At 45.2% G+C, this 27,878-nt stretch overlaps 3 protein-coding genes and 1 long non-coding RNA gene across 5 annotated transcripts in view; 1 reads left to right on the top strand and 3 right to left on the bottom strand.

Moving 5' to 3' along the window:
• LOC117828631 (dimethylaniline monooxygenase [N-oxide-forming] 2-like) overlaps nucleotides 1-5,177 on the bottom strand; it is an 8,924-nt gene extending 3,747 nt beyond the window's left edge. The window contains 12 exon segments of the mRNA XM_034705815.1: nucleotides 5-188; nucleotides 191-233; nucleotides 312-381; nucleotides 456-530; nucleotides 656-778; nucleotides 2,407-2,629; nucleotides 2,632-2,639; nucleotides 2,771-2,970; nucleotides 3,116-3,258; nucleotides 3,348-3,513; nucleotides 4,721-4,909; nucleotides 5,031-5,177. Of these exon segments, the coding sequence (XP_034561706.1) occupies nucleotides 5-188; nucleotides 191-233; nucleotides 312-381; nucleotides 456-530; nucleotides 656-778; nucleotides 2,407-2,629; nucleotides 2,632-2,639; nucleotides 2,771-2,970; nucleotides 3,116-3,258; nucleotides 3,348-3,513; nucleotides 4,721-4,846 (1,361 nt within the window). The 5' untranslated portion in view covers nucleotides 4,847-4,909; nucleotides 5,031-5,177.
• A 1,263-nt stretch (nucleotides 5,178-6,440) lies between these two features.
• On the top strand, nucleotides 6,441-10,447 carry LOC117827771. Of its 2 annotated transcripts, XR_004634275.1 has the most exons (5): nucleotides 6,441-6,610; nucleotides 6,989-7,092; nucleotides 7,601-10,070; nucleotides 10,204-10,276; nucleotides 10,363-10,447. It is a non-coding gene; the product is annotated as an uncharacterized LOC117827771 (long non-coding RNA). The 2 variants fall into 2 exon arrangements; XR_004634276.1 differs by lacking the exon at nucleotides 6,989-7,092 and having other exon boundaries at nucleotides 6,442-6,610.
• Nucleotides 8,878-18,882, bottom strand: LOC117827766 (dimethylaniline monooxygenase [N-oxide-forming] 2-like). Its single transcript, XM_034704540.1, has 11 exons — nucleotides 18,777-18,882; nucleotides 16,038-16,176; nucleotides 14,936-15,124; nucleotides 14,697-14,862; nucleotides 14,369-14,511; nucleotides 14,082-14,281; nucleotides 13,505-13,640; nucleotides 13,209-13,428; nucleotides 13,063-13,135; nucleotides 11,632-11,884; nucleotides 8,878-10,419 (listed from the first exon to the last, which is right to left on the bottom strand). Exons 2-11 carry the CDS (start codon nucleotides 16,167-16,169, stop codon nucleotides 10,270-10,272), a joined length of 1,662 nt encoding a protein of 553 aa, XP_034560431.1. The 5' UTR covers nucleotides 16,170-16,176; nucleotides 18,777-18,882; the 3' UTR covers nucleotides 8,878-10,269.
• A 1,762-nt stretch (nucleotides 18,883-20,644) lies between these two features.
• On the bottom strand, nucleotides 20,645-27,297 carry plpp6 (phospholipid phosphatase 6). Its single transcript, XM_034704526.1, has 2 exons — nucleotides 26,465-27,297; nucleotides 20,645-23,492 (listed from the first exon to the last, which is right to left on the bottom strand). Exons 1-2 carry the CDS (start codon nucleotides 26,952-26,954, stop codon nucleotides 23,125-23,127), a joined length of 858 nt encoding a protein of 285 aa, XP_034560417.1. The 5' UTR covers nucleotides 26,955-27,297; the 3' UTR covers nucleotides 20,645-23,124.
• Nucleotides 27,298-27,878: the final 581 nt, after the last annotated feature.

Genomic DNA, 27,878 nt, shown 5'->3' with positions numbered 1-27,878 from the left:
GAGCAGCGGAGAGAACTGAGCCGGGCCGGTCCTGCGCTCTGGTTCTGGTACTGTTCTGGTCCTGAAAGGCTGAACCACCCGCTCCCACTGAGTCAGGATGGTGTTTCGGGCTCCTGCCCAGCATCCAGGCCCGGTCAGACGGAACTGATACGGAGTGACCGGACCGAATAAAACCATCATCCAGAGCACGGATCGGTCAGCAGGAGGGTCAGGAGGTTCGGCCGGACCCCGACCTGTGGGTGGATGACGGGTCGTTTATTATGACATGTTAACACAGACTGAACACATGACACAGCTGATCTGGGACTGACCTCTCCAGCCATGAAGTCCAGGTAAGAGATGAATCCACCTGGATCGCCGCCCTGACGGGGGCAGGGGTAACTGAGAGACGAAAAACAAGTTTATTAAATTAAGACCACGTTTATCTGACCTTCACAGACAAGACCGTTTCTAACCTCTTCATGTTCATCTTCCTCTCGACTCAAACAACATCCAGCATTCTCTCCTCAGACGGGAGGACGACAGAAAACCTTCAAGAGAAAAACACAGCTGACACTCTCAGTCCGTCCTTTGGCTGTGTGTGTGTGTGTGTGTGGTGTGTGTGTGTGTGTGTGTGTGTGTTGTGTGTTCATAAACATTAATCACACTGTTTTACCTGTGAAGACTCTCCACTGCCCACCTGGCCTGCATCTCCACGATAAGCATGATGGGTCCTTTCGCCTGGAAGAGACCCATGACGGCCAGCGTGGGCTTGGACAGAGACGGAGGGAACAGCTGTCTGAAAGAAGAAGATTAAACTTTATTTATTCTTTTTAAACATCAATGAAAAGTGTAAACATGGTTGAAATATAAAACGCAAAGATTTCATATGTCTGAGTTTTATATTTTCACAGGAGCATGAAAGTAAAATGATTTTTAATGTTTGTAGTTGGAATTCTCACTCTTGCCACCTGAGGGCGCTGAGCATCAAACTGCGAAAACACATCTCCACAGTAAGGAGTCTAATAACAGCACTTTGAGAGGACTTGATGAATGATGTGAAGCAGGTAATCCATAGAGAGTGGATTAGAGATGACTTCAGTCTCTGGAGGACAGAACAACAGACACTTGATTTGACCTTTGACCTTTGACCTTTGACAGATCGAGAGAGGGTAATAAACGTATTTGTCTTTAGATTCAACCAGGGACATGTTGGGAGACTTTTTTTTCAGGTTGATCCTGAGAAATGTTTTGCAAGATCTCGCCAACGTTTCTTACTCTGATGAATTCCTACTTTAGAATCAGGAACAGAAATATACTGACAGATTCAACCTTCCCGTGTCAGAGAACACTGATTTGGACAAAAGAAAACACCCCTTGTCAGCCATAGTTTCTCAGGATCTCATACAAGTGTCTCAGGATCTTGCAAAAACTCTGAAGATCTCAAGAGAGTTCCGAGGATCTTGAAAAAGTCTCTAAGGATATGTTTTGCAGTAAGTTTTTCAGGATCTTGCACATGTTATTTAAGATCTCACAAAAGTTTCCCTTCATCCTGAAAAGTTCCTCTGGATCTTGCAGAAGGGTTCTAAAGATCTTTGAAGAGTTCCTTGGCATCTTTAAAAAGTTCCTCAGGATTTGTGAAAGTTAGATTCAAAGCTTGCTCAGGATCTCGAATAAACATCTCAGGATCTTGTAAAAGTTGCTCCCAATCTTGAGAGAATGTCTCAGGATCTTGCAGAAACTCAAAAGAGTTCCTAGGATCTCAAAATGTTTCTGTTTATAGACACAAGTTTTTCAGGATCTTGCACACATTATTTAAGATCTTGCAATAGTTTCCCCTCATCCAGAAACGTTCCTCAAGATCTCGCAGAAGTTTCCAAAGATCTTGGACGAGTTTCTGGGCATCTCTAAAAAGTTCCTCAAGATTTAAGAAAGTTTCTTGGGATATCGCAAAAGGTTTCTCGAGATCATGCACAAGTTATTAAGAGCTCACAAAAGTTCTCCTCATCCTGAAAGGTTCCTCTGGATCTCGAATAATTCTTCAGTATTTGATAAAGTTTCTTGGGACTTCAGGGCTCTCTCAGTATCTTGTAAAAGTTTCCAAAGATCTTAGAAGAGTTCCTTGGCATCTTCAAAAAGTTCCTCAGGACTCTAAAACATTTCCTGAGATTTCAAAGCTCTCTCTGGATCTTGTAAACTCTAGAACGTTTTTGGAGATCTTGGGAAGTTTCTCAGGATCTGGTAAAGGACTCTTGGTATCTGATTAAAACTCTTTATAAGGATCAGTATAAAAAGTTCCTCCATCCTCTCTGGGGGGCATCCTTCAAAGGATCCAGGTCCTGACTTAGATTGTTTCTCACTTGACGAATAACGATCATTTCTAAAACCAGACGCAGCTCTTCAGATCTACGAATACGTGACTCTTACTTGTAGAGCAAGAACTCTCCGTTTGGCCCGTCGGTCAGAGCTGCAGGCAGGAAGGGGAACGTTCCTTTATAACCGGTACAGAACACCACAGCATCGATGTTCTCCTCCACAGAGCCGTCTTCAAACTCCACACCAGACTCTCTGAACCCTCTCAGGTTTGGTTTCATCACGAGCGCTCCCTGAAGGATCCGACCGGGGAGATCATCGTTGATCAGTGGCCGCGGTCCAGAGGTCTGAAAGAGAGGACAACCTCAGTGGGTCACATTCAGCGTTACAGGAAACCACCTTACAGATGCGGACAACACGTGGTCCCTGTGTGCACCTCTATCACAGACTGAGTCTGTCCATAAACCAGGAGGGTCACCTGTGTCTGGGCTGCAGGCCGTACAGTCGGTGGTCGTACTGCTTGTTCAGAGATCTCTCTGCAGCCCAGTTGATCAGAGTCTTTGGGAGGAGCTGCATGAGTCTGTTATTGAAGCGTGTGATGGCGGTCATGTCCAGGGGGAGACCATTACTGGACATCCTGCCAATCACCCAGGCCCCCTGCCTAGTGCTCAGGAACGTCTATCAGAGAAGAGCAGAGCGTCTTACTGAGAGTTAAAGTGAGGTCAGATCTCTCACATGTTTCAATGAGACGATGCATTCATGTGTTTAAAAGCAGGTCTCCTCGTTCTCTACATCACAGGAAGTGAATCCTTCCTTTCATCACCTTCTCAGCAGATCGGCTGAGCTCGACTGCGATGTCTCCTGCAGAGTTTCCGATCCCAACCACCACCACCCTCTTCCCCCTGCAGGCGTCTGCGTCTTTATACTCCCAGCTGTGCAGACAGCGACCAGAAAAAGTCTCGTACCCTGCAGAGAGAGAGAGATATATGATCCCCTTCAGTCCTCTCTCAGACGCTGTTCAATGTTCTGAAAGTGAATTCAGTTTGTGAACTCACCGGGAAAGTCTGTCACAGGTGAGGCTGGATGAGTGTAGTGACCTGAACACACCAGAACTGCATCAAAAACACGTCTCTCCTCCTCTCCGTCCCCGTTCACGCTCACGACGTCCCACTGACCCGACTCAGAGAAATCTGCTCTCTGTGTGACACTCCGGACCGTAGTCTGAAACAGGAAACACACACAGAAGACTTTAACAACCCGGACTTCAAGAGGATCCGGATGTTCCAGGGCCGAGTTGTTCATCATATCTTGGATCATATCTTGAAAACAGGTTGTTCAAATGGAAAATATAATTAAAAAACCAGATCAGGTAATCAGTTTTTATCTGGATCAAATCTCCATTTGGAAACTTTTGAGAAACTTTGATCCTAAACATCAGGACCATCCTGCTCCCAGCAGAGGGCAGGATTCAGACTGGATGTACTCTCTACCTCCCCTAACAAAGGACTTCCACCAGATCCGTGTGTGGTCCTTCTCTGATCCGCTGCGGTCCGGCTCCGTGCTCTCTCGTTCGTCAACACCCTCTGGTTGCGTATTTGGACCGCAGCACGGAGCAGGACCTCCGGACAGCTAGAGTAATGTGACCGAGGTTTTCCGCAGTAATTACTGAATCAAGGATTATCCTCCTCCTCTCCTCATACATGTTGTCTTTCTGGTCCTCTGAAAACCTCTGACCTGTTGACTCCAGGCCTGGCTCCGCTCATCATGACGGTTTGTTGTTGTAGTTAAGTGAAATACGATCTGGTGATAACACAGTGTGTTTTGTTCTGAAAATTAACTGGATGTTTTCATTTTGTTTTGGTGCCTGACTTCCTGTCCCGCTCCATCTGCTCTGTTGAGATTGACGCGTCATGCTCCGGCATCAGGCAGAAATAGAAGTCTTGTGTATCTGATCCAGAGGGCTCCGACCTGCTGGATCAGAGCAGACCGGACATGGATCTGGTGGAATTTGGCAGAGGGGAGGAGAGAAAGAAAAGAGTCTGTGGAGAGATGTCTAAAGGAAGACAGGGTTTGAGCTCACCTTTGCCAGGTGTGTCTGTATGCTCTACCTTCCTGTGCTTCCACATTTTCATTCCAGAAAGACGGAGATGTCTCTGAAGTTTGTTTTGGCCCCCAGCTGACCTTATTTCTCCTCATCCAGATCCAGAAATATCTCACATCATATTTCAGTTTGCATGGAGTTTGTAGTAAAGTAAGCATACTGTAGTCCCAGTTTGAGCTCAGATTAGCTCAACTTTGAGTCTGTATCTGAATAAAGATTATTCAGTCAGGTTTTTCTGCTGAACTGGGACAAAGGTAAGAGGGTCAAAAAGGTGTATTTCTAAATCCAGATTAAACCTCACTGGGCCTGACGATGATCTGTACTCACCCTGAAGCGGATGTGTCTGAGCAGGTTGAAGTGCTCAGCGTACAGCCTGTAGTACTGCAGCAGCTGGGAGTTGTGCATGTAGTTTGGATAGTCAGCAGGCATTGGATAATCGCTGAAACACATCATCTCTTTGGATGTGTTGACTACCAGGGAGCGGTAGATGCTGGCACGCTCAGACTCCGGCGTCTCCTGAGGACACGAGGATAGAAAAGAACATCAGGTCGAGCTCGGAGGACGTCTACCTGTTTGATAAAGATGGTTTACAAGAGTAACACATAAGCAGAACCACTCTCTTCACATCTCTGCTCACCTTGAACCTCCACAAGCCGCCGATGTCATTGCTGCTCTCAAAGCAGACGGGCTGCAGACCTTCATCGACACAGACCTTTATACAGACCAGACCTGAACTTCCTGCCCCAATCACCGCCACACGACCCCACCATCGCTGAGGACTCGACTGTAAGAGGGAAACACAAGATCTGACAACAAGGAGTCTCTACAGCCGTGTGATAAGACCTGTGAAGATGAAGATAAAATGCCAACACGATGCTAGACACAATAAAAACCGTCACACCCAGCCTGAGTTTCTGTTCAAGCTCAAGTCGGAGCTTGTGCGAGACTTGACTCATATCCAATTCTCTCTTAGCTCCAGACTCACAAAAGACCTGACCTGTAATTGAGGAGAACCATGTGACCTCTTCGAACAGTCATTAAAAGTCAGATTTGAGTCACAAATGTGCAAAAACTATATCAGAACATGAAGTGTTCACATTTGCATGATCCAACTCTGCTGTTGAAAACTGAAGCCAATGCTTCAAGTGCAGAAAACTGCAGTTCCTCTAGTGTCCACTAGAGTGTGTCTCCTACAGTTCCTCCAGTGTCCAATAGAGTGTGTCTCCTGCAGTTCCTCCAGTGTCCACTAGAGTGTGTCTCCTGCAGGGAGTCAGTCCCCATAGAGCCCCATGTTCAAATGTTACAGCAGAAATAAACATGTTTACAGCCTGGTACAAAAACAGTTTGGGTCTCTGTAGCTCATGTCTCTCTTCATGACAACTGTACGACTGAATTTATATACAACTCAATTGTTTACAGCAGGTTATTACCTTGCTGTGTTCAATACTTGATTCTGGTTGGCTGAAACCCCAAAATAATAAAAATAAACACCTGGGACAACCTGATCACACACGTCATATCAAATAAATCTGCAGAGAGGAGAATTGAACGGAACAGATCAAAGCAGAATAGAATGGAACAGATTAAAGCAGAATAGAATAGAACAGATCAAAGCAGAATAGAATGGAATGGAACAGGTCAAAGCAGAATAGGATAGAATGGAACAGATCAAAGCAGAATAAAATGGAATGTTCCCGATTGATCAAAGCCAAATAACAACAGTGATTAATTGAAGACAGAAAAAGAGACACCAGGGACGACCATACATGTCAAACTAATCTGAGTAAAGGTGTCGGTCACATGTCCCCTCTGCCTGTTGACACTGTGGTAAAAACTCTATAGCTCTATACCATTCATATTCATCTCACCTGTTTACAGCAGATTATGGATTAAAGGTAGAATTAGGGGCGTGGATGATTTTACGGACAGGTGAGTGTGTTGTAGCTGTTAGCCAGGTGATACATGCCGCTCATGTCTCTCTCTAGTCTCCTGGCTCTCTGCCTGCTGCACACCTGAGTGCTATTATCACTCAGGTAGGAGGAGGTGATTAAGAGAGAGTGCAGAGGCTCTCTCAGACATGTTCATGTTCTGGGCAGCAGGACTCCTCCTTTAACCTTGCTTTTCCTCCCCAGGCTGCAGCTCCTCTGCATGTTTCAGAGAGCTGACTTTCTTACTTCAGACCACTGGAGGTCTAATTATCGGTCTCTTATTCCTCAGGTTAGTTTCTGCTCTCGGTTAGTTTAGGAGGGGGAGGAGCTGGGAGCCTGTTGAGCTGGCTGAGGCACAGCGGGCAAGCTTTAGGAGAGCACAAAACTTCAGATTGATGGTTAACGTTTGAGCAGAGAGGAAAAAGAAGAGAGGAGGGAAGGACGGAATTAAAAACACGAGGAGAGAGTGAGAGAGACTGCTCAGAGACCGGTGCTGCAGATCTTTCATGCTTCAGTTCAGAAAGTCCATGAATTAAATCATCTTTAGATCAATCCTCAGAGTCAGCTTGTCTTAAGGCATGATAATAAACAGGATGATGTCACAAGACCGTTTTGCTTCGTGTTGGAGTTATCCCTCACACACTAACAGCTTCAAGCGTTTCAACAGATGAAACATTCCTGCACAAATTAAGCCTCAGCTTTCTCTGCAAATCTCAGTTTCAACAGTCCAGACTCTGCAGCTCTGCAGGTCAGCTCACAGACCTCAGTCAGGTGAGTCTGCATGTCACTCTGCTGCTGTGTGAAATAAAAGAACAGTCTGAGTGTTAAAAAGTAAAATCTGCCCTCACCTTCTCTGATCAGCTGACTGTGTCCTGCAGAAGAACAGAGCCAGAGGAGAGGAGGAGAGGAGGCGCATAACGCACCCAGAGGAGGGAGCAAGGGGGCGGGGTCAGGGGGACTTTGACCCTGTGTGGTGGAGGGGGATCAGTCTCTGTGAGGGAGAGCTGATATCGGCAGGAAGAGGGATTCTGGAGGAAAAACAAACAGAGAGAGAGAGAGAGAGAGAGAGAGAGAGAGAGAGAGAGAGAGAGAGAGAGAGAGAGAGAGAGAGAGAGAGAGGGAGAACCTTTGGCATGCAAACTCTGCAGTAAAGGATCCTATGTGTCTGTGATGAAGCTGCTTCTTTAAACTATAACTCTCTCTCTTCTTACTTCTTCAGTGTTTCATGGAGACTCATTCCTCTTTCTCATGCTCTCCTGTTTCACTCTCTCTCCCCCAGATGTCCCTTGGTTTCTTGAGCACACGTCCTTCACAGCGTGGATCTCTTCCTGTCTGTGGGTGGTGAGCAGTGGGACAGGACAGAGTTCAGAGACAGGACATGACATCTAAGTTTGCTGTGAAGCCTTAGTGTGATGATGAGGAGGATGAAGCAGCAGAGACTGACGTTATGATAACAGTTTGTACATTTATATATCAACGCTTTGTGGAGACAGACGATGTGCCGACTTCTTCTCTGCTCTCCTCTTTCTCTCTTTCTCTCTGATGTTTTTACTCACCAGGTTCACATCACTCTTCTGACTTTGCTTTAGTGATGTGATAAATGGCTCCACCAGCAGCTTGTGGTGAATTTCCCTGAATGTGTCCCACTCTGTTCTCACATCAGCTCACCTTAGCAACTTCATACAGACATTTCACAGGCAGGTAAAAGTACAGGTGAAAGTTTCTGCAGTTCGCGTTCACACACGCATCTCATTCTGAAACTTTAGAGAAAGCTTTGTGAGTTTTGTGATGTGAGAATACAGCTTTGCAGATGATTGATTTACCTCTTCAGTTTTTTGCAGTCTCATAGTTTGAGTGTTAACTTTAATGACCACGTGTTTAAGATGAGACAGGTGTTTATTATCATGAAGTCATAGAAACTTGAACTAATGGTGCAGGATTTCAAACAGAAATTCATCATGAGTCATTCGTTACTTTGACTTGAATTAGCTAAAAAAGTGTGTCACCATAAAGTCCTCTGATTGTTCACAAACAGGTTGTTGGAGCTATTTACATTGTTTCATATATTTGATTATTTTTACTTTAATCAATTTATTTATTATGTCATTTAAGGTAATTATAGGATGAAGTTTGATGCCTTGTGTGTTATTAATATATTTCATTACTCACTTTTGTAAGTTGATAGTTTTGCACTGGGTGACATGTTTGTAGACGGGCAGGTAAGATAGGAGGGGCAGACACCGGGGGGAGGTGAATGTTTTTTTTTACCAGGAGATTTGAAGGCTTAGAGACGTTCCCTTCTGTTTGAGAGAAGCTTTGTTTTGTTGCGCAATAAACCACCAAAATACTGAATAATTGGTTGGACATTGGCAATATTTGGACACCGTGTAAGATCCACTCTCCGTGTGCCCTGTGACCGTTTTTTAATTTGAATTTTGAGTTTTGTCAAAAAGCCACTACATGTCATCTGGATTAATCTCTGTGTTTTATTTCATGTGTGATCTCTTTCATATTTGAACACATTCTTATAGTTTCAGTAGAGAAAAGACACTTAAGTGAGTTGTTCATATTCATTTATTCACAGTTAAATCTGCAGAGACGTGACGAGAATAATGAGGTGAGTACAGATGGTTGGTTTACCTGTGTTTGACCTTTAATGATCCTGAACGGATGACAGGTGGATGCAGACAGATTCACTCCGAAATATGACATATAAGATGCACTTTTGATACTGCTTCAATCTAAAACAGGGGCTACACACGGTCTAATAACCCAGTTTAAAATGCAGAGAGTTGTTTTATTGTTTTACTGCAGTTCGCTCAGGAGGTGTCAACAGAAATATTTGATGTACCTTTCATCAAAGTTTTATTGGGAGTCTCTTGACGTATTTTTGCTGGTTTGGTTTGTGAAAGACAAGAAGTGTCTGAATGGCATCAACAGATTGTGCTGATGACTCCAGCTTCAGGAACCGCTGCTCCCTTTGGACGATGTGGGTGGTCCAGAAAGCAAACAGAGTTTTAACCCAAGCGGATCACATACTTGGCAGTGGAGTTGCAATCAAGCCCTCAGGTCGGCGGTATTATGTGCCGGTGTGGAGAACAAACTCAACTTCTTTTATTCCCTCGAGAATCACTCCGCATCCCGCTCTGCTGTACGGTCACTGGTTGTGGTTGTTGATTTCACAATGGGTTATTTTATTATTATGTGTTGTTACTATTTCCTTTTCTGTATATTTTGTACTATGGACGGGTTGACTGTAAAACTGAATTGCCCTTCTGGGACTAATAAAGTATTCTGAATCTGAATCTGAATCTATGCTAGCTCTACCGTCACCGTCTGCACTCGACCTGGCGTGAATGAAACTTACTCGGATAAATGAAACATGCATCATGCTGCGAGGCACTTTAAACATCTTTACTCCCTCTCAGGTCACGATTCTGCATTAAAGAAAGGTTTTCTGTGAGGTGAATGAAGCTGGTTTAATCGATAAGACTCCTTACTTAATCTGAGCTCACTAACTGTACTCTAGATGCTGCTAGAGAGAGCTGCACAAAATCTGCACGCTGAGGAGAGACCTCCAAACCCGGACAGCGTCTCGAACACCGGCTGAGCTTCTTACAGACTTTACGGTTTCTCTTTCAGCTGCACGCTCTGACACACACCTGTTCCTGTCTCCATGCCTGAGTGGAGAAACTGTCCTGATGTCTGAGAATGCACCCCGTGTGGTTTGGATTGGATTAGTGATTAAAGTCAGTGTTGATTTTTCATCCAATCACGATCCTGCACAGATTAATATGTGTTAATAAGTGTTGTTCTTCTCTCTAACAGACAGTGAAGTATGAACAGATTTAAAGAGTTAACATGCTGAACTTTGATTAACAGGATTAAGTGTCCTCTTTAATCATCGGGTATTCATCAGAGGAGACTGAAGGGTTTGGTTTCAGGGGTTCAGAAGGTGAGTGGGCGGAGCTTGGTCAGCAGGGTGGGGATGGTGGTCGGGCTGCGCATGTTGATGTAGTAAACCACTGCTCCTCCCGCCAGGACGGTCAGACTGAGCTTCATCAGGCGGCCGGCGAGGGAAGTCTCCGGCTCCTTCAGCTGTAGGAGGAAGAAGAAGAAGAAGAAGAAGCGGAGGAAACAGAAGAAGAAGAAGAAGAAGAAGAAGAAGAAGAAGAAGAAGAAGAATTTTTGAAAATACTTTATTTACATAATAAATAAAGCAGGAGTAGGAGCAACATATTTTTTATCCATAGCTTTGTTTTGTTTTTTATAGTTTTGTCGCCACTACACTTTTAAGAGTAGGCTTAAAACTTTCCTTTTTGATAAAGCTTATAGTTAGAGCTGGATCAGGCTTGGACCAGCTTTTGTCATGCTGCTATAGGCCTAGACTGCCGGGGGAACTGGCACACTGATACACTGGGATCCTAGCTCACCTCCTTCCCCCCAACCCCCTCATCACTTACTTTAACTCTGCCTGTCCCATTAAAGTTACTAACCATATACCTTTCTGGAGTCCCTGAGCTCCATTGTCTTGTAGATTCCTCTGAGCTGCCGTAGACGTCCTCTTGCTGTGGACGATCTGGACTCCAGCTGATACGGACGTGCTGGACTCCAGCGGCAACAGCTTCCACGACTCGTCTCATCACTATCACTTCTCTCTCTTACTCCCCTCTATCTGTCTTTCCAGACCCAACTCGGTCGAGGCATGATGGCTGTCTAACATGAGTCTGGTTCTGCCTGAGGTTTCTGCCTATTAAAAGGAAGTTTTTCCTCACCACTGTAACTAGCTAAATACTGCGATGTGCAATGTTCATGATGGATTAAGGTGGGGTCAGACTGAGTCTTATCCTGTCTTGAAGTTGGGTCTCTGTTCATAATTTGACATAGTGTGGTCTAGACCTCCTATGTTTGTAAAAGCATCTTGAGATAACGTTTGTTGTGATTTGGCGCCATACAAATAAAGATTGATGATTGATTATCCTTGCCCTCTGCAGATGTTTAACAGGAGAGGAGAGAAGTCTGGTAGTTGGCAGGACTCACTTGTCTATGAATGCCCATGTGAGTGAGCCAGATAAGACCGGGTACAGCTAAGCCACTCTCTGTCAGGCTTGGTGCATCTGAGTTAAAAAGGTGGTCGTAACGAAGTCTGAGTTCCCATCCTCGGACCAGGAGATAAAATGAACCTATAGTCTAATAACACGGACTCTTTGGGCTGTAGATCACGCGTCACATGTTTAAATAGGAAATGTAGACGGTAAAAAGTTTATCTCGTTACAGTGAAACCTGTTAGAAGTTTATGTCGTGTCACACCTCTCTGGTCTTCAGAGGTTGGAACATGCGGTCAAACTGGGTGAAGATGGCTCTGCGGGCCCCGTCCCATTTCCCCGGTCCCATCAGGCGGTACTGGTAAGCTGAGACTGGCCCCCAAAGGACCCTCTTGAACAGCTGGTAGTCTGTGAAGAACAACCAGAGCAGACTGGGACGCACCCCGATCTCCCCCGCCAGCTCGTCCAAGTAGGTGACAACGTCTACCTGTAGGGGGGTCTGTCTGGACAGGACGAAGCTGCAGAGATCCACCAGAAACACAGGGACCGGTATTAGCAATCCAGCTTCAGAAAACATCATGACATGTTGTTTCATTTATCATCCATGAACATGTGATCTAAAATACAAAGATCCAAACCTAAAGTTGGGCGATTCGTAGACTTTGAATTAAAGAGAAGTTATTTTATTTTAAACTTGCACGTTCACATATTCCTCTAAAGGCACAGAAAGATATTAGACTCAGATTCAGTTAATGGGGACTTGACTAGGACCTGGACTCAGACACAAGCAACTACATGGACTCTGACTCAGATACTGGGTATTCGACTGGACTCACAAGTTGGACCCAGCTAACAGAATTTGACTGAGATTTGGACTGGGATTATGGGGGCTCGGCTGGGACACGGACTCAGATAATGGAGACTAAACTGATTCCGGATTAGACTCGGATTTGGACATCAATAATGGGGACTTGACTTCCGATCTAGACTCTGTTAATGGGGTCTCAACTCAGATTTCGACTGACATATTGAGGAGTGGACTTGGACTTGGACTCTGACTCAGATACTCGGATACTTGGACTCAGATTTGGGATCAGTAAATGGGGACACTGCTTGGACACAGACTTGATTAATAGGGACTTGACCGAGACCCAGACTCAGGGTTAGGGATACTACTTGGACATGGCGCAGATTAGGACTCAGATGATGGGAATGGGGACTCGGTTCTGTCTTGTACTCAGACAAAAGGGACTCAACTCAGATTTGGACTGAAATAATGAGGACTCGACTTGGACCTGGACTCTGATGGGGACTCGACTCAGATTTTGGATAAAAATATGGGGACATGACTTGAACCCAGACTCAGGTACCTGAGTAGTCCATATTACCATGGCTCAGACTAGTACTCTGGTAAAAGGGACTCAACTCAGAATTGTACTGAAATAATGAGGACTCGACTTGGACTTGGACTCCGACTCAGAAAATTGGGGACTTGACTCTGACACAGACTTAGATAACAGGCACTCAACTCGTATTCTTCTCTGGCAACTCAGACCAGACTTGGACTTGAACACTCAGGACTACAGACTCGACATGGACTTGAGGTTTGGATCAGTTAGGTAAAGGTTGTGATCTGTTCTCTCTGTAAGGATTTAGAGGAAGTGACAACGATGTGTTGAATCAAACAAAGCTGTACCTCTTCTCCATGACCTTGGTGTCTGCCTCCAGAGTCTTTATCATCATCTTGTTTGAGGGCAGCTGTGAAACTCCTGCAGAACCAAAGAGGACAGATAAACCAGAGCCCTGTGATTGGATCGTGTTCATATGGACACGTAGCCTCACCTTTGAAGACACGAGTGACCCAGCGCGCCTGCATCTCAGCCTGGACCATGATGGCTCCGAGGCCATGGATGAAACCCACCACAGCCAGCGTGGAATGCTCCAGGTTCGGAGCAAACACGTGTTTGTACAGACCCACTCGGTGACCGGTCTTGTACAGAGCATTATCGGGCAGATACGGAAAACCATAGTTGTAACCTGTGGCGAACACAATCGTATCCACCTGGGACAAGGAGCAGAGAGGTTACAGATGAAACAAAGAAAGAGTTTGAGGATGTCGCCTGAGATAGATGTCAGACCTTCTCCACGATGCTGCCGTCGTCAAAGACCACGGTGGAGCCGCGGATCTCCTTCACGTTTGGTTTGACGACGACGGCGCCGGCCAGGATCCTAAACGGCAGGTCATCGTTAATCACCGGGATCTGACTGAAGAGCCTGAAGAGAAAAGATAGAAAGAACATGAGAGTGCTGTTTATCATGTAAGCTGGCTTTAGTGCTGCACATAGCGGCCAATCCAAACACCAACACAAAGGTGCCATGCAGGGTCAAGTCTCTGTGGGCCTACGCAAAGGCACAGAAGACCGCCCACACTCCCTGACGATTTAGACTCACTGAATAACCAACAATGAACCAGTTAGTCTGACTCTCAGGCTTCAAAGAACCTATTTTCATCGAAGACTCGACCATGGTGTGGCATGATAATGCTCTTTATGGGGTCAGGATTTTTCACCCAACTTTCTTACTGATCTTCTGGCTGTATAAGATGCTTGATTCTGATTGGTCAAAACCTCTTGACGACGGTCATTCACTTTCACTAACATGAGCAACAACACATTTCCTGAAGACTATTGATCTACATGGTTGGGCAGGACGTACCTGTGTGTGGGTTTCAGGGCGTACATGCTGTGGTCGTACATGGTGTTCAGTTTCTTCTCACCAAACCAGTTGAAGAAGTTCATGGGCAACAGTTGGAACAGTATGTGGACAAATCGTGTGTTGTACTGCATGTCCACAGGAACACCATTATCAGAGACCTGACGGATGATCCAGGCTCCTCTACGAGTGCTCACATACACCTGCAGGACCAGAGACGAAGACAGGATCAATGACTGGAACATCTCTGCACCAATAGGGACCAGATGAATCAGAAAAAGATGTCTCACCTGCTCGGCCACCCTGCTGCTCTCCACTGCGATGTCACTGCCGGAGTTCCCGATCCCGATGACCACCACCCTCTTCCCGTACAGGTCCTCAGGTCCTTTGTAGTCCCAGCTGTGGAAATACTTCCCTTCGAATGACTCGATTCCTGCAACGTGGCAGAATTCAGTCCAATGTGAGTTATTTTGGTGCCAAGACCAGGAAGAGACAGAGGAAGTACTCAATAGGTCTGATGGTTGGAGGTTCTCGTTACCTCCACCTGACACACTGAGGTCAATCTTTGAAGTGTAGATGTTCTCATGTTGGACAGGTGTATGTTAGACGTGTGCTCACCTGGGAAGTCTTTGAGGGGGATGTTGGGGTAGGTGTAGTGACCGGAGCAGCAGATAACTGCATCGAAGACTTGACTCTGCGTCTGTCCATCTTTGTCCTCAGTCACCACCTCCCACTGACCGGTCCGGCTGAAGTCTGGTCTCTGTCGGACGCTTCTCACCAAGGTCTAAAATAAAATATTCAGCAGATGAGATTTGGTTCACAGGGATGTCAGGTACTTCATTCTTTCACGTTGTTACCTGGAAGTGAATGTGCTGCAGCAGTTTGAAGTGCTCTGCGTACATCCTGAAGTACTTCAGGATCTTGGAGTGATGCATGTAGTTTGGGAAGTCGGCCGGGATGGGGAAGTCGCTGTAGCACATCATCTCCTTTGAGATGTTGATGGTCAGGGAGCGGTAGATACTGGCCCTGTTCGGCTCCGACACTTCCTGTAGACGAAGCGTTTCCAAAGGCAGAAAACACGAGAGGAGAGAAAACATGGTGAGCAGATCTTTGGGTGACGCAGCTACAGGTGACGAACTGGACTCAGCTAGTTTAAGGTGCTTTAGGTTTTTTTTGTTGTTGACTAGAATTGACAAAGACTTCTGTCGGACACTGTGTCCATTGCTGACTTGGAGACCATCCTAGGAAGAAAAGCTGAAAGTGGACAGTAGTGAGGGATCAAAGAGGAGGTACCTCTCTTTGCAGCCCCTGACTGAAACGCTTAATTTAGCTACTATCTCTTTAAGGCCTCTCCTCAGATTGGCCGGCACTCCAGAAGCCTCCTCTACTGTTGCCATGCTACAAAGTCCTCATTACTGAGTAAACCAAATAATGAAATATGGCTGTATGTTTTGGAGGGGGACAAAAAAAATCCTCAGGAACAATGAACAGAGCAGGACATTTCTGTTAGTTTTTTTTTTACAGGTGTTTTTTACGCCCTTATAAGGAGATTCACAAATCAGTGATGTCACAGTTTGCGCAAATCTTGTGTCCCTCTCGTGTTATTCTAACAAGCTGTTCAGAGCAGCCTGCGGTCTTGATGATGATGTTGACTCGTTAAAAACAGGCTGTGTTAAAATTAACTTACAGAGAGATACTTACAGAGCGCTCAGATTTCAGTCTCAGACTTTATCTTAATAACTATTTGAATCGCCCCCTGCGTGTTTATGAAACTTCTGCATTAGTCAGACCTGGGGGCTCCAGTCACTTCTTATGCACATGTTATGACCTACATTGTGCACAAACAAAATACTACATAAGTGAATAACTTCAGCTCAGAGGAAGGTGAACTCTGCTCGTGACTCTCAAACACAAACATCCATCTGCACTTTGAGTCCTGCTCTGTTCGTGTTGACTTGCCTTGAACTTCCACAGTCCGCCCAAGTCGTCACTGCTCTCGAAGCAGGTGGGCACCATGCCCTCATCCAGACACGCCTTCATGCTTGTCAGACCTGAGGGCCCCGCCCCGATGACCGCCACCCTGTGCACCATGATGGAACTGGAGGACGGACAGAGACAGAGTTATAAATCACTTACAGTCAACTTAATGACTTCAGTCCATGAAACACAATGATGACATGAAGTGAGAGGGTTAGAGCATGCACTGGGTTCTCTTCCTGATGATGTCCTGTATGAAATGCTGAACTCAACCTAACTTCTGTCGAGCTAGTGTGAGGTAAAGAGGCGGGCTTTAGCCTCCTCGCTAACAACTACAGAGTTCCCGCCTGTCAGTCAAGTCAGCTGTGCCGATAAAGAAGTTAGTTATTAAGACTTAAATCATTTTTTGAACCAGGCTGTAAACATGTTTATTTCTGCTGTAAAGATCGGCTCTTTGAATGGGTGTGTATGTGGTGTTTCTGCAGCCAGCCACTAGTGGACACTTGAGGAACTGCATTTTTTACGCTTCTGCATTGGCTTCAATACTCGCGGCTGGAGGATGCCGCTTGGTTTAACGTCAGATGTCCTCTGCTGTTGCAACTACAGTATATTTGATATTTGTCTTTCACATGATTTTACCATAAATGCTACAAAACATGAGAAATACTCGACACCTGCACATGCTCCACCGACAGGGATGAGCCGGTGCAGGCCCGCTGATTCAGCAGAACATAAGGTACAGTATATAATTAAACTCAACAAACCTTTGTTAATGCTTCAAGTACGGCACGCCTAATTTAAGTTAGTGTTAGCCCGGTCCACACCTGGAGGGTAATTGAGCACCAACACACAGACTGAGGTATCACTGTGCACTCTTTGTGTGCAGACGTCATCGTCTGGATGGCAGCATATGTTGCTCCTAAACTGGTATATATTGTTCAGCATTAATGGAGCCTTCACAGATGTGGAAGCTACCCATGCCATGGACTCTTATGATCCCCATACCATCAGGGACGCTGGCTTTGAACTGTGAGCTGATAACAAGCCGGGTGTTCCCTCTCCTCTTTAGAGCGGAGAACACAGCATCCATGATTTCCAAAAAGAATGTCAGATTTTGATTCATCAGACCACAGGCCATTTTCCCACTTCCCCTCAGTCCATCTAAAACGGCCTCAGGTCCAGAGAAGTCTCTATGGTTCTGGATCAGGTTTATATTTGATTTCCTCTTTGCATGGTTAAGTTTTAACCTGCATTTGTGGATTCAGTGATTTCCAGTACAGAGTCATGTCTGTTTTAAAGCAGTGACTTCCACTACAGAGTCACGTCTGTTTTTAATGGAGTGACTTCCACTACAGAGTCATGTCTGTTTTTAATGCAGTGACTTCCACCACAGAGTCATGTCTGTTTTTAATGCAGTGACTTCCACTACAGAGTCATGTCTGTTTTTAATGCAGTGACTTCCACTACAGTCACGTCTGTTTTTAATGCAGTGACTTCCACTACAGAGTCATGTCTGTTTTTAATGCAGTGACTTCCACCACAGAGTCATGTCTGTTTTTAATGCAGTGACTTCCACTACAGAGTCATGTCTGTTTTTAATGCAGTGACTTCCACTACAGAGTCATGTCTGTTTTTAATGCAGTGACTTCCACTACAGAGTCACGTCTGTTTTTAATGCAGTGACTTCCACCACAGAGTCATGTCTGTTTTTAATGCAGTGACTTCCACTACAGAGTCATGTCTGTTTTTAATGCAGTGACCAATCAGAATCAAGTCTTTAGCACAGCTGGGTTCATTACTGTTCTGTAACACTGGTCAGGTATCTTGACTCTGAGCTGTGACACACTTGATGAAATGATTCAGAACAAAGTGAAATCTCTCTTAACTCAGCAAGATGAATCAAACATGCAGTCTGCTGACTCTGCAGATAAAAATACTCTTCTGTAATCCTGGTTCACCTTCAGGAGGATATGAACCACTGGGGCACAGATTTGTGGAGACTCAAACTATCAATGTCAAGTTTAAGTTTACTTAATGACCTCAGCTTGATTTGTTTTGCCTGTGAGGAGTTTGTGTCGCACTGCTTTTAGATTTGTTTTATTTGAATGAACTCTTATCATCAGATTATTGATCCGTTTATGTTCAGTCATCAGATCCTCTCAGATTCTACTCGAAAATGTAAATATTGCTGTTTATTTCCGGGCTGCATGAACACAGTTATACAGACATGACAGATAAGAAGGAGAAGAGGAACTTTAGTTTTTGCAGTTACCCTGAAATGCATGCAGTACTTTATTTAAACTATCAGTTTAAAAGAATCAGATTGTTCTTACCTATCTTTTTATCAGATAGAAGTGTACATAGTGTGTATACATCTGTAAAAGTTGTCATATTTTATTTTATTTTATTCTATTTTACCCTTGTCATTACTATTATTATTGTTATTATATTTTTTAACTATGTTAGTACATTGTTCTATTCCCCTGTCCCGTGTTGTAAGCTGATGTAACAAAATAATTTCCCCCAATGGGGGACCAATAAAGTATATCTTATCTTATCTTGTTGTGATTCTGCAAGCAGATTTGCAATAAGGAATTCAAAAACTACTCTTTTTATAAGCCATCTGTTCAACACACACGATAGAATATTATAACTCAGCAAGAACGACTCAGTCTGCAGATCAGTGCACAGAAACTCAAAGTGTGTGTGCTCCTTTCTTACCTTGGTTTTGAGTCGATTTTTGTGCAGATCAAATGGGGCGAGCTTCAGCCGAGCTCAAACTTTAATACGGAGGAGGAGGAGGAAGAAGAAGAGGAGGTGACGGAGAACAAACTTTTACTTTTTCTCATCCTCTAATCCTGACCGAAAAAGGAAAATGCAAGTTACCGTTTGTTTGCTCAAATTCAGCAGCTTTGACTAAAGTTCAAAATGTGTCCGAGAGTTAAAACAGGAAAAAGAGTTACTGGTTAACTTTATATCTATCCATCTATCCATCTATCCATCTATTGTTGCATGCAGCTGCAACAGTCTTAACTTTCTCTAAACTCTACGTGCAATTGTCACAACAGTTTCCTGATTCATCAAAACTCTGATGCATGTTTGCAAAAGGTAGAGTCAACCAAAACCTTTCATTTACGACTCAAAGCCGGGCGTATCGGGCAGCGCCTCCAAATTAATAAAGTAGTTGTGTTATCCTTTAACTGGTCAAAACGTAAGTCCTTGATAGTCACACATTACGATTATGACTGCCACAAAAATACTTCCTTGTGAAAAAGTTAAAAAACAAAACACATCTTAGAACAATTAAAACAATCAAAGTTCATATTAGTTTAAAAAAAAGCACACCCTTGCACCTCTTCAGTTGGCTCAATGACACGATGAGGTCTTATCTCTGGAGCCATCCTGCAGGTCTCATTGGACTGGTCAGAGTCTCCTGGTGTGGGTCACCTGTGGGTCACTGCTCACCTGTGACATCCTCACATGCAGCATTTATGACACTCAACAGAATCATGTGATCCTGTGGACGATGGTCATTGACCTTCTCCGACTCTAGGCTGGATATATCAATACATCTGTGTTTTCAAACTTGATGGTGATTTCTCGTCCATGACACTCTCTCACCTGGCAGGTCTTTAGCTAGTTTACTGAGGCGTGTACTCAGAAATGTGGAACAGAAACATCTACTCTGCACGGCAAAAAACGCTCTCTAAGATGGGGTCAGAATAGGCCTCAGTTGGCACACTATGACAGCGTGACGGGCAAATTCCACCAAATGCGTCTCTGATCCGTCACAGCACCTGATCTGATAGGTTTCTATTCTAGTCAGTGTGTTAACTTCCTCTGGATCCGCTCCGTTGCGTTCCGGCTGCGTCTCTGATCCAGCAGGTCGGAGCCCTCCGGATCAGATACACAAGACTTCTATTTTTGCCTGATGCCGGAGCACAACGCAACCAAAACAAAATTAAAACATCGGGTTAATTTTCAGAATAAAACACTCTGTGTTATCACCAGGTCGTATTTCACTTAACTACAACAACTAACCGTCATGATGAGCGGAGCCAGGCCTGGAGTCAACAGGTCAGAGGTTTTCAGAGGACCAGAAAGGCAACATGGATGAGGAGAGGAGGAGGAGAATCCTTGATTCAGGAATTACCGCAGGAAAACCTCGGTCACATCACTCTAGCTGTCCGGAGGTCCTGCTCTGTGCTGTGTTCTGAAAACGCAATTGGTGGGTGTTGACGGACGAGAGAGCACGAAGCCAGACCGCAGATGATCGGAGATGGACCGGACACAGATCTTTTGGAAGTCCCGTGTAAGCCTATAGCAGCACTACTAAGAGCTGGTCCAAGCCTGAGCCAGCTCTAGCTATCCAAAAGGAAAGTTTGAAGCCTTCTCTTAAAAGAGAAGAGGGTGTCTGCCTCCTGGATTCCAAAGAAGAGGTGTCTGATAACTGAGGGTTCTACATTCCATACTACTTTTAGAGGCTTTAGGTACGATGAGCAGGCCTGCAAGCTGTGAGTGTAGCGTTCTAAAGGGGCACTATGAGTTTTGTTTTATCTCTCTATCATTGATGACAGATGGGAGACGGGTTCACATTTGTTCCCTGTTTATTTAAAAACCTCCACAGTGGAATCATTGAGAATCACTGATCAGCACATTCAGCATAAACACAGCGTATTCACGAGACAGGCAGGCAGATACACATGAAGAAGAACACACAGTATTATTTAGAGTATTAAGCAGGCAGAGCTGAGAGCAGAGACAGAGTCCAGCTTCATGAATGACGATGAGACGACAGAAACCAGAGAAGCATCTTTGTCATTTGGAATGTGCAAAATCTGATCTATACATTTTTCTCTCGTCAAAACATTTAAACACGAAGATCGATCATAAAAATCATTTGGTCACAAAGTTCACCGTCCAGCACGTTCAGATTTTAAACACATGATCGATTATTGCTGAGGGATGTTGCTGGTCGAACAGTCTGCTAACAGCCACATTCAGTGATTCAACGTCAAACTGTTTAAAATATATTCAAACTAAAGATGCAAAAACAGAACATTCTCTCTGTAGCAGCAGTCGCTCACACTTTGACACTGGAATCATTTTTTAACAGCTTATATTTATAATCAAACAGAGCACAAACAGGTGAGCAGGTCTGCGGCGGTGCAAACGGACAGCGTGTGGGTAAAAGTGCAGCGTGGTCCAGCTGTTATAAAACTGACTGAATGATTTACGTCCTGCGAGCAGGATCAGGAGCACCAGCACGGCTCTTCACTTCAGCCTCTGTTCTCACTTTATGGAAACATACGAGTGTTTGTGATTCTCCTCTAAAGACGAGAAGAGTCTGCTGAGTTTACCTGCTAATGAACGTGTTTGTAATCTTTAAACATGCTCAGCTGATGATGCGCTCTCTCTCTCTCTCTCTTTAAGACTCTTATTTCTGTAGGTTTGCAGACGAGTGAGAGCTGTGCAGCATGCAGTTACATTTTTATTGTTTGTTAGTCTGACAGATATCTCCTCTGTTGTTAGTTGGTCGGTCAAACATCCAAGAAGTGGAGGAAACTGTGGATTAGAGTTTCCAGAATATTTCAGGGGATGCTCTGAATTCACTTTTCTAAAACATACTTCATTCCTTGTCGTTACAGAAAGAAGAAGTCATAAAATAATCCTGTTTGAGAAGCTTGGAGTGAAGAGTTTTGACTCTTTGTTGCTTTAAATCAAGTCAAACAGGTGACTGATATTAAAACCTCTTGATGTCTGATCTGTTGGTTCTGGCCGCTCTTCTTTTACGGGTTCAAACATGTAAACAGGTGTCGTGTCCCTCAGGCCGGCGCTCTGGGAGAAAACCATCATCACCCTGTCTGCTGACGTCATCCAGAGTTTAATATTAATGTAAGAGAGCGTGAGGATCCTTCAGTGTGTGAACTCTGCACGCACACACGGCTCTCCAGTCTTCACAGATTAACTCCAGAGAGGATCCAAGCTGAGAATTAAAGTGAGCTGTTGTTGCTGCGCTCTCATGTTGGATCTTTCTGGAGTGTGTGAGGGCACCCTGTGACACCTTATCATCTTAATCTGATTAAATCAACAGGCTGTAATCCTGCTCTAGTCATGTGAGGTGTATTTGATGTTTTCTGTAGTTGGTTTGAACTTCACTCACTGATCTCTGACGTTACATAGCGAACACAGCCGCAGCCTCGCTCACACTCGAATGAATCAGGTATATAGACGTGCTTCAGATGACGTGAGCAGGTTCACCTTCAGGATCAATGTTTGAAATGGTCTGTAATGATTAAACAGGAGAGTGTGTGAGAGCCGGGCTGCAGCAGGCCCCCGAGGGAGAGCGGAGTGTCGTGGTCTGATTAAAAACTGGGTACGAGCTAAATTCAGACCGGCTGGCACCAAAACTGAGACGAGCCGCTGACCTGCATTCACTCACTGCTTCCTGTCATCACCTCATGAATCCTCTAACGCTCATCATATTATCATCATGTAGATACACCTGATTTACCTCTTTAAATAACCCATAATACACCTTCATTAATTCAGCAGTTTGCACCCCTCATCATCTTTCTCCTGCAGCGTTTCTCCGCCTCTCTTTTCTTTATCCGTATTCCACGTCTTTCTTTGTGTGCATCATAAATAATAAACATCTAAAAACAAACTTAAATTATTAGTTTGGTGTAAACACATGTGGTCCATTCAGAAGACTCATTTAAAGCTCACTTCATGTTTGTCTCTCCTCTATGAGGGAACTATATTGGATCCTGCAGCAGACCGGGTTTACTTCTGTCCAGACCGACCCTCAGACTTCACGTGGACTCAAAGAAAACTCGTGGAGGGAGTGAGTTTGTTCTAAAACGTGTCTCACTGACCGGTTTGGTTTTTAAAATCCTGATTAAAATCCTGAAGATAAAAAGTGAGAAAAGAGTCGAACTGAAGAGTGACGGAGGCGCTCCTCCTAAAGTCTCTCCTTATATATTAAACATGTACCGTATCTATGTCCTCTGTGTAGGTCTAAAGACAGACGTGTGTCGGCCTCACGTCTCCTTCAGTCCCGCTGACCTCAGACCTCAAGTCCCAGCATGCTTTGCAGCGTCTGCGGAGACAGCCACATCATCTCCACCAGGTTGTACTGACAGTATCCCATCCAGAAGCCGAACATCACATCTGTCACGTTGTGCCGGCCCAGCAGCACCCGGCTCAGACCCACCAGGCCGGCCCACAGCAGGACCAGGACCCTGAGGGGGGCGGCCAGCACCAGGTGAGCCAGCAGGAAGCGCCCACACATGGCGGCGCGCGTGGCGTGGCCTGACGGGAAGGAGTATCGGTCCACGGAGAAGGTAGCGAACATGTCCATGCGGTTGTGAGACGGGCGGCGGCGACGCACCACAGCTTTGACCACGCTCACCAGAACCAGGTCCAGGATCAGACCTGAGGGGGGAGAGAGAGAGAGTGTCATCATATCACACAGAGTCCTCCGCTGCATCACATCACAAACTCATACAGATCTGTGAGTCAATCTCTGAGGCCGCGTGGTCAAAGTGAAGTCAGGCCACGTCACGGAGAACACCTGAGTCCAGATCACACAGGGACCAGCACAGACATCAGGTCTCTGCTTCAGGCAAGGCTACAGGACTTCATCTTTGCTTGCTTTGGCACCACCTGATGGTTGGATCAACACCGACAGCATGCACACTGTGGATGAGTGCACCACAGACTGACCAGAGGAGACAGCTGAGCCACCCTCTGCCCCTCACATTGGATCACCTGCAGCGCCTGACGCATGTCCTGCAGGTGATCAGAGAGTCTGCAGGTGATCAGAGAGTCTGCAGGTACGATGGTGCTGAGAGGTTCTTCAGTGTGTCCCTGTTCATTCATTGATTCAGCCCAGTGTCTCATGTTAAATTCAGACCTTCTCATGCCGCTGTTTTCTGCTGATGTCGTTCATTTTAGTTGGAGATAAGGAGGGATCAGGCAGATGCTGCTGTGTGTAACAAGAGAAAAGCTGCTGGTGTGCCAATCAGAATCAAGTGTTGAACACAGCCGGGTAATAACCTGCTGTAAACAGGTGAGTTGTTTATAAATTCAGCCGTACAGTTGTCATGAAGAGAGAGATGAGCTACAGAGACCCAAACTGGTTTTGTTCCAGGCTGTAACGGGACAAACGGAGCAACACAATCACATGCAGCTCAAGTTAACACGATCAACTGAAGCTGTTTACACACCTGATGATTCATCCTCCTCAGTCACCTGACTCACACACACTCTGAATCTGGCGCACTGATCTCCCTCCCCCCTCTCTGCACTCTTCCCTTCAGCAGCGCTATCACCCAGCATCCACCTGCAGGCTCCAGCTGTGTGTGGTGTTAGGACATGATCTCATCACTGTGTTGTTGGGATTTGAAGGATTTATTTGAATTAGTGAATTCTTCTTTTCTAATAATGGTAACAAGGTGGGACCCGTTTTTTATACCGGTTTACCTGAGCAGTCACTAGAGACGGTTTCAAACAGCTCCTGCAGGTTAAACCAGTATGAGGACATCACTCAGGGAGTTTCCTGTTTAATATTAATGATCACTGGCAGACGTTTGGAGGAAATATCGAGTCTTTATCCAGCAACTCTCAGTGCAGCCTGAAGCAATCTTTCCTACTGCAGGTGTTCCTCCTGAAGACTACATGACTTTAATTATTTAGATGTGTAGGCTCTGCCATTTAAAAATAAGAGATGATAGTTTTCAGGCTTCAGCCTCTAAGCATGAGAAAGCTTTCTTCTTTTTGTCACTTTATCAGAACACCAGGATTCTTGAGACTTTCACCAGAGACTGAATAAAAAGATGGATGACACAAACGCCCAAAAGGAGAAGCCAAAAGATTTAGAGCTCCCCTGCTAACTGTCTGCAGTATAGCTCATAAGCCCCGCCTCCTCCATGTAAACAGAGGACAAATAAATGTTTGTCAAACATGGTTTCTGTCATTAGAGTTAGTTCTTCTCATGCTGATTTATGTCTCAGTGTTCATGTTTCTGTTTACTGTGAATTAGTTAGTGATGATATAAAAAAGAGAGATAAAGCAGGATCAGTTTAGATCTGACTCTTTTTCAGAATGTTGACTTTTCTCTCGGAATTCTGAGAATCAAAGACAGAATTCTAGAATTCTGTCTTTGATCTTAACATTCTAGAATTCTAGAATGTTGTTTTTGATCTTAAAGGTAGAACTCAGATAAAAAAGGTAGGACTAAAAAATAATTAGTGGCCCAAACCCTCCTCCATATTAAGGCCATGATTGACAGCTCTATCGACCAACGAGGCTCCTGCAGCGCTGTGTGCACCGGATTATCAGAGTAGAGGAGGAACGGTGAGAGGAAATGTAACAAACACTAACACAAGAGTCTTTGAATGTACCATAACCTAGAGGGTCTGCTTCAAACCCACACAAGAAACTGTTCTCACTGGACCCACCTGAGGACTGAACCCACCTTAAGGATCAATGATGCTTTAGCAACAAAGTAAAGGTGGGTTTGGTTAGAGGTAGGAGGCATGACGCCAATCCCTCGTCACCATCAGCCAGATCCCTTCTGTGCATGTTCTGGCTCCAAACACGTCGTCAGCGTGGCTACTGCAGCTCTATATTGGCTTCACTTGTTTACAGTGGGAGGAGATGGAGGTGTGTGGTCCATCTTTATAAACAGTCGCTGGTTTGTTTCCGATATGATGGACCTGTACTGCAGCTAAATATAACCTCATACCTTCATCATTGTTTATATTTACATCCAGTTAGAAGGTTATTAAATTTAGGAAACGGGATCACTAAACAAAAGTCTGGCCCAGTTTTCATGAAGGATGGCACGTGGGCAACAGCATGGATGATACTGCAGGGTGCATGATATGATGGGACTGAACCATAGACTGAACATTATGAGGGTAATATCTGGGGCACTACTCTTGACATCAGATTCAAACTCTGCAGACTTCTCTCTCTGCAATACCTGTTACATTAATACACAGGATCTAAACCCAACCTCTCAAATCACAAAGATCTCAGAGCTGAGATTTTGATGCTTCATCATTCTTATGCTGTTGGGAATAATACATGTATGTAGAGGGGTTTTGCTGAAGAAGCAGGACTGGACTGGTCCAGGTAGAGATCAGGTGTTACAGTCCATCAGATCAGAGATGTGTGCAGAGAGGGATCAGGAGAGACATGCAGGTGATGAAAGGTGGAAGGAAGAACAGAGGAGCTCTACAGGTGGAGGGCAGGTGAAGGGGTGGGGAGGGGGACACCTGTGAGAGCTGCGCATGTCAGATGAAAGACAGGTGAAGAGGTGGGGAGGGGGACACCTGTGAGAGCTGCGCATGTCAGATGAAGACAGAGGTGGTACTGAGACAGACAGGTTCAGGTTTTACCCATGAGCAGGTTCAGCATGACCTCCTGTCCCGCGGCGCTGTCGCTCTTGTAGAGACAGTATCCGGTCCCTGCGAGCCAGGGGATCCCGTGCCCGGAGATCTCGATCAGCTTCATGAGGGGCCGCACGCTCCCCCACGACGAGTCCTCGTTGGCGCAGACCCCCAGCCGCTTGGACATCCACAGGTCGATGGCGAGCAGCGAGCTGAGCGCCACCCGCAGGAAGGAGGGGTTGAGCCGGATCCCGTCCTCCTCAGGGAGACCCTGTCCGGAGCCCGTGGAGGAGCTGGAGCCCCGGCGCCGAGTGGGGCTCTCTGAGGCCCGGAGGCGAGCTGTGGTCGGGTCGGAGCCCTGCCGTTGGAGGAGGAGCGGCTGGGGAGAGGAGCGGCTCAGCGGCTTGGTCAGAGACATGAAGTCGTAGCGGCCGTTCGAGCCTCCGAGCACCGGGCTGCCTCCAGGCCGGCCCGGGTTCTTCGCTTTGGGGGACGGCATGGAGTCCGGGGGGGAGGAAGTGTAGTCCGGGGGGCAGGAGGTGTAGTCCGGGGGGGCAGGAGGTGAAAGTCCGGGCGTAGGTGGTCCAGGTGTAGTTGGGTGTAGGTGGTCCAGGTGTAGGTGGTCCGGGTGTAGTTGGGTGTAGGTGGTCCAGGTGTAGGTGGTCCGGGTGTAGGTGGGTGTCAGAGGGTGGGTGTGATGTATCCGCACCGCGGGCTGAGTCCTCTGCAGTGCTGTGCGGCTGCTGCTCCTTCAGATCTTCGGTTCGTTTCACGATTCACATCACGTCCTGAACTCAGAGCGTAGCCGCCATCTTTGTTTATCGAGCCGCAATGACTCCTGGGAAACTGTGTTTCTCTGACCATGTGACCGGTTTCTATGCCAACCCAATACGTTGATAACAATAATAAATAAAAAATAATTATTAATTAATATAACATAGACTGTATGAAATAATAATATAAACATGTTTTGATTGAATTATAAAAATATCTAAATACAAATTTAAAATATGTCTTTAAATATTTGGGGTCTTAAGAAAGGTGTTTATATTAAAAAAAAGGATATAAACATAAAAAAAAACAGAGTAATTATTTATGTGCTGTAGCTGTTGGTTGATCATTATTGATCAGTGGATTAAACCTTGCTCCAGCTATAACATAGGTTCAAACTGCTCTTTGTGTTTCTGTCTGATAAAACAAGAATACAATCATATTTATTAATTTATTTTTTTTGAATTTATCTGATATTTTTTAACTTTAACTTATTTTGAACTTTTCTTTCTACTCTTACCCATTTTATTATTTTTAGTGTGTTTGATTTTATATTATTTTGAAGTATTTCATTTATAGTAATACATTTATTTTATATAGCGCTTTTCAAAAATTCAAAGACACTGTACAATTGTTAAAATCCATACAAGCA

This window comes from Notolabrus celidotus, chromosome 2, assembly GCF_009762535.1.
Source record: "Notolabrus celidotus isolate fNotCel1 chromosome 2, fNotCel1.pri, whole genome shotgun sequence".
NCBI classification, from domain to species: domain Eukaryota; kingdom Metazoa; phylum Chordata; class Actinopteri; order Labriformes; family Labridae; genus Notolabrus; species Notolabrus celidotus.
This window is presented reverse-complemented; position numbering and strand designations above follow the sequence as displayed.

What these genes read in the sequence shown, in the direction of transcription:
- LOC117827766 (XM_034704540.1), bottom strand. Translation starts at nt 16,169, where the DNA reads ATGGTGCACAGGGTGGCGGTCATCGGGGCGGGGCCCTCAGGTCTGACA. An exon ending in TGCAGCACATTCACTTCCAG is followed by an intron (nt 14,863 to 14,935) that starts GTAACAACGTGA and finishes ATTTTATTTTAG; the next exon opens with ACCTTGGTGAGAAGCGTCCG. An exon ending in ACCAAGGTCATGGAGAAGAG is followed by an intron (nt 11,885 to 13,062) that starts GTACAGCTTTGT and finishes GGATCTCTGCAG; the next exon opens with CTTCGTCCTGTCCAGACAGA.
- plpp6 (XM_034704526.1), bottom strand. Translation starts at nt 26,954, where the DNA reads ATGCCGTCCCCCAAAGCGAAGAACCCGGGCCGGCCTGGAGGCAGCCCG. An exon ending in CATGCTGAACCTGCTCATGG is followed by an intron (nt 23,493 to 26,464) that starts GTAAAACCTGAA and finishes CTCCCCCCTCAG; the next exon opens with GTCTGATCCTGGACCTGGTT.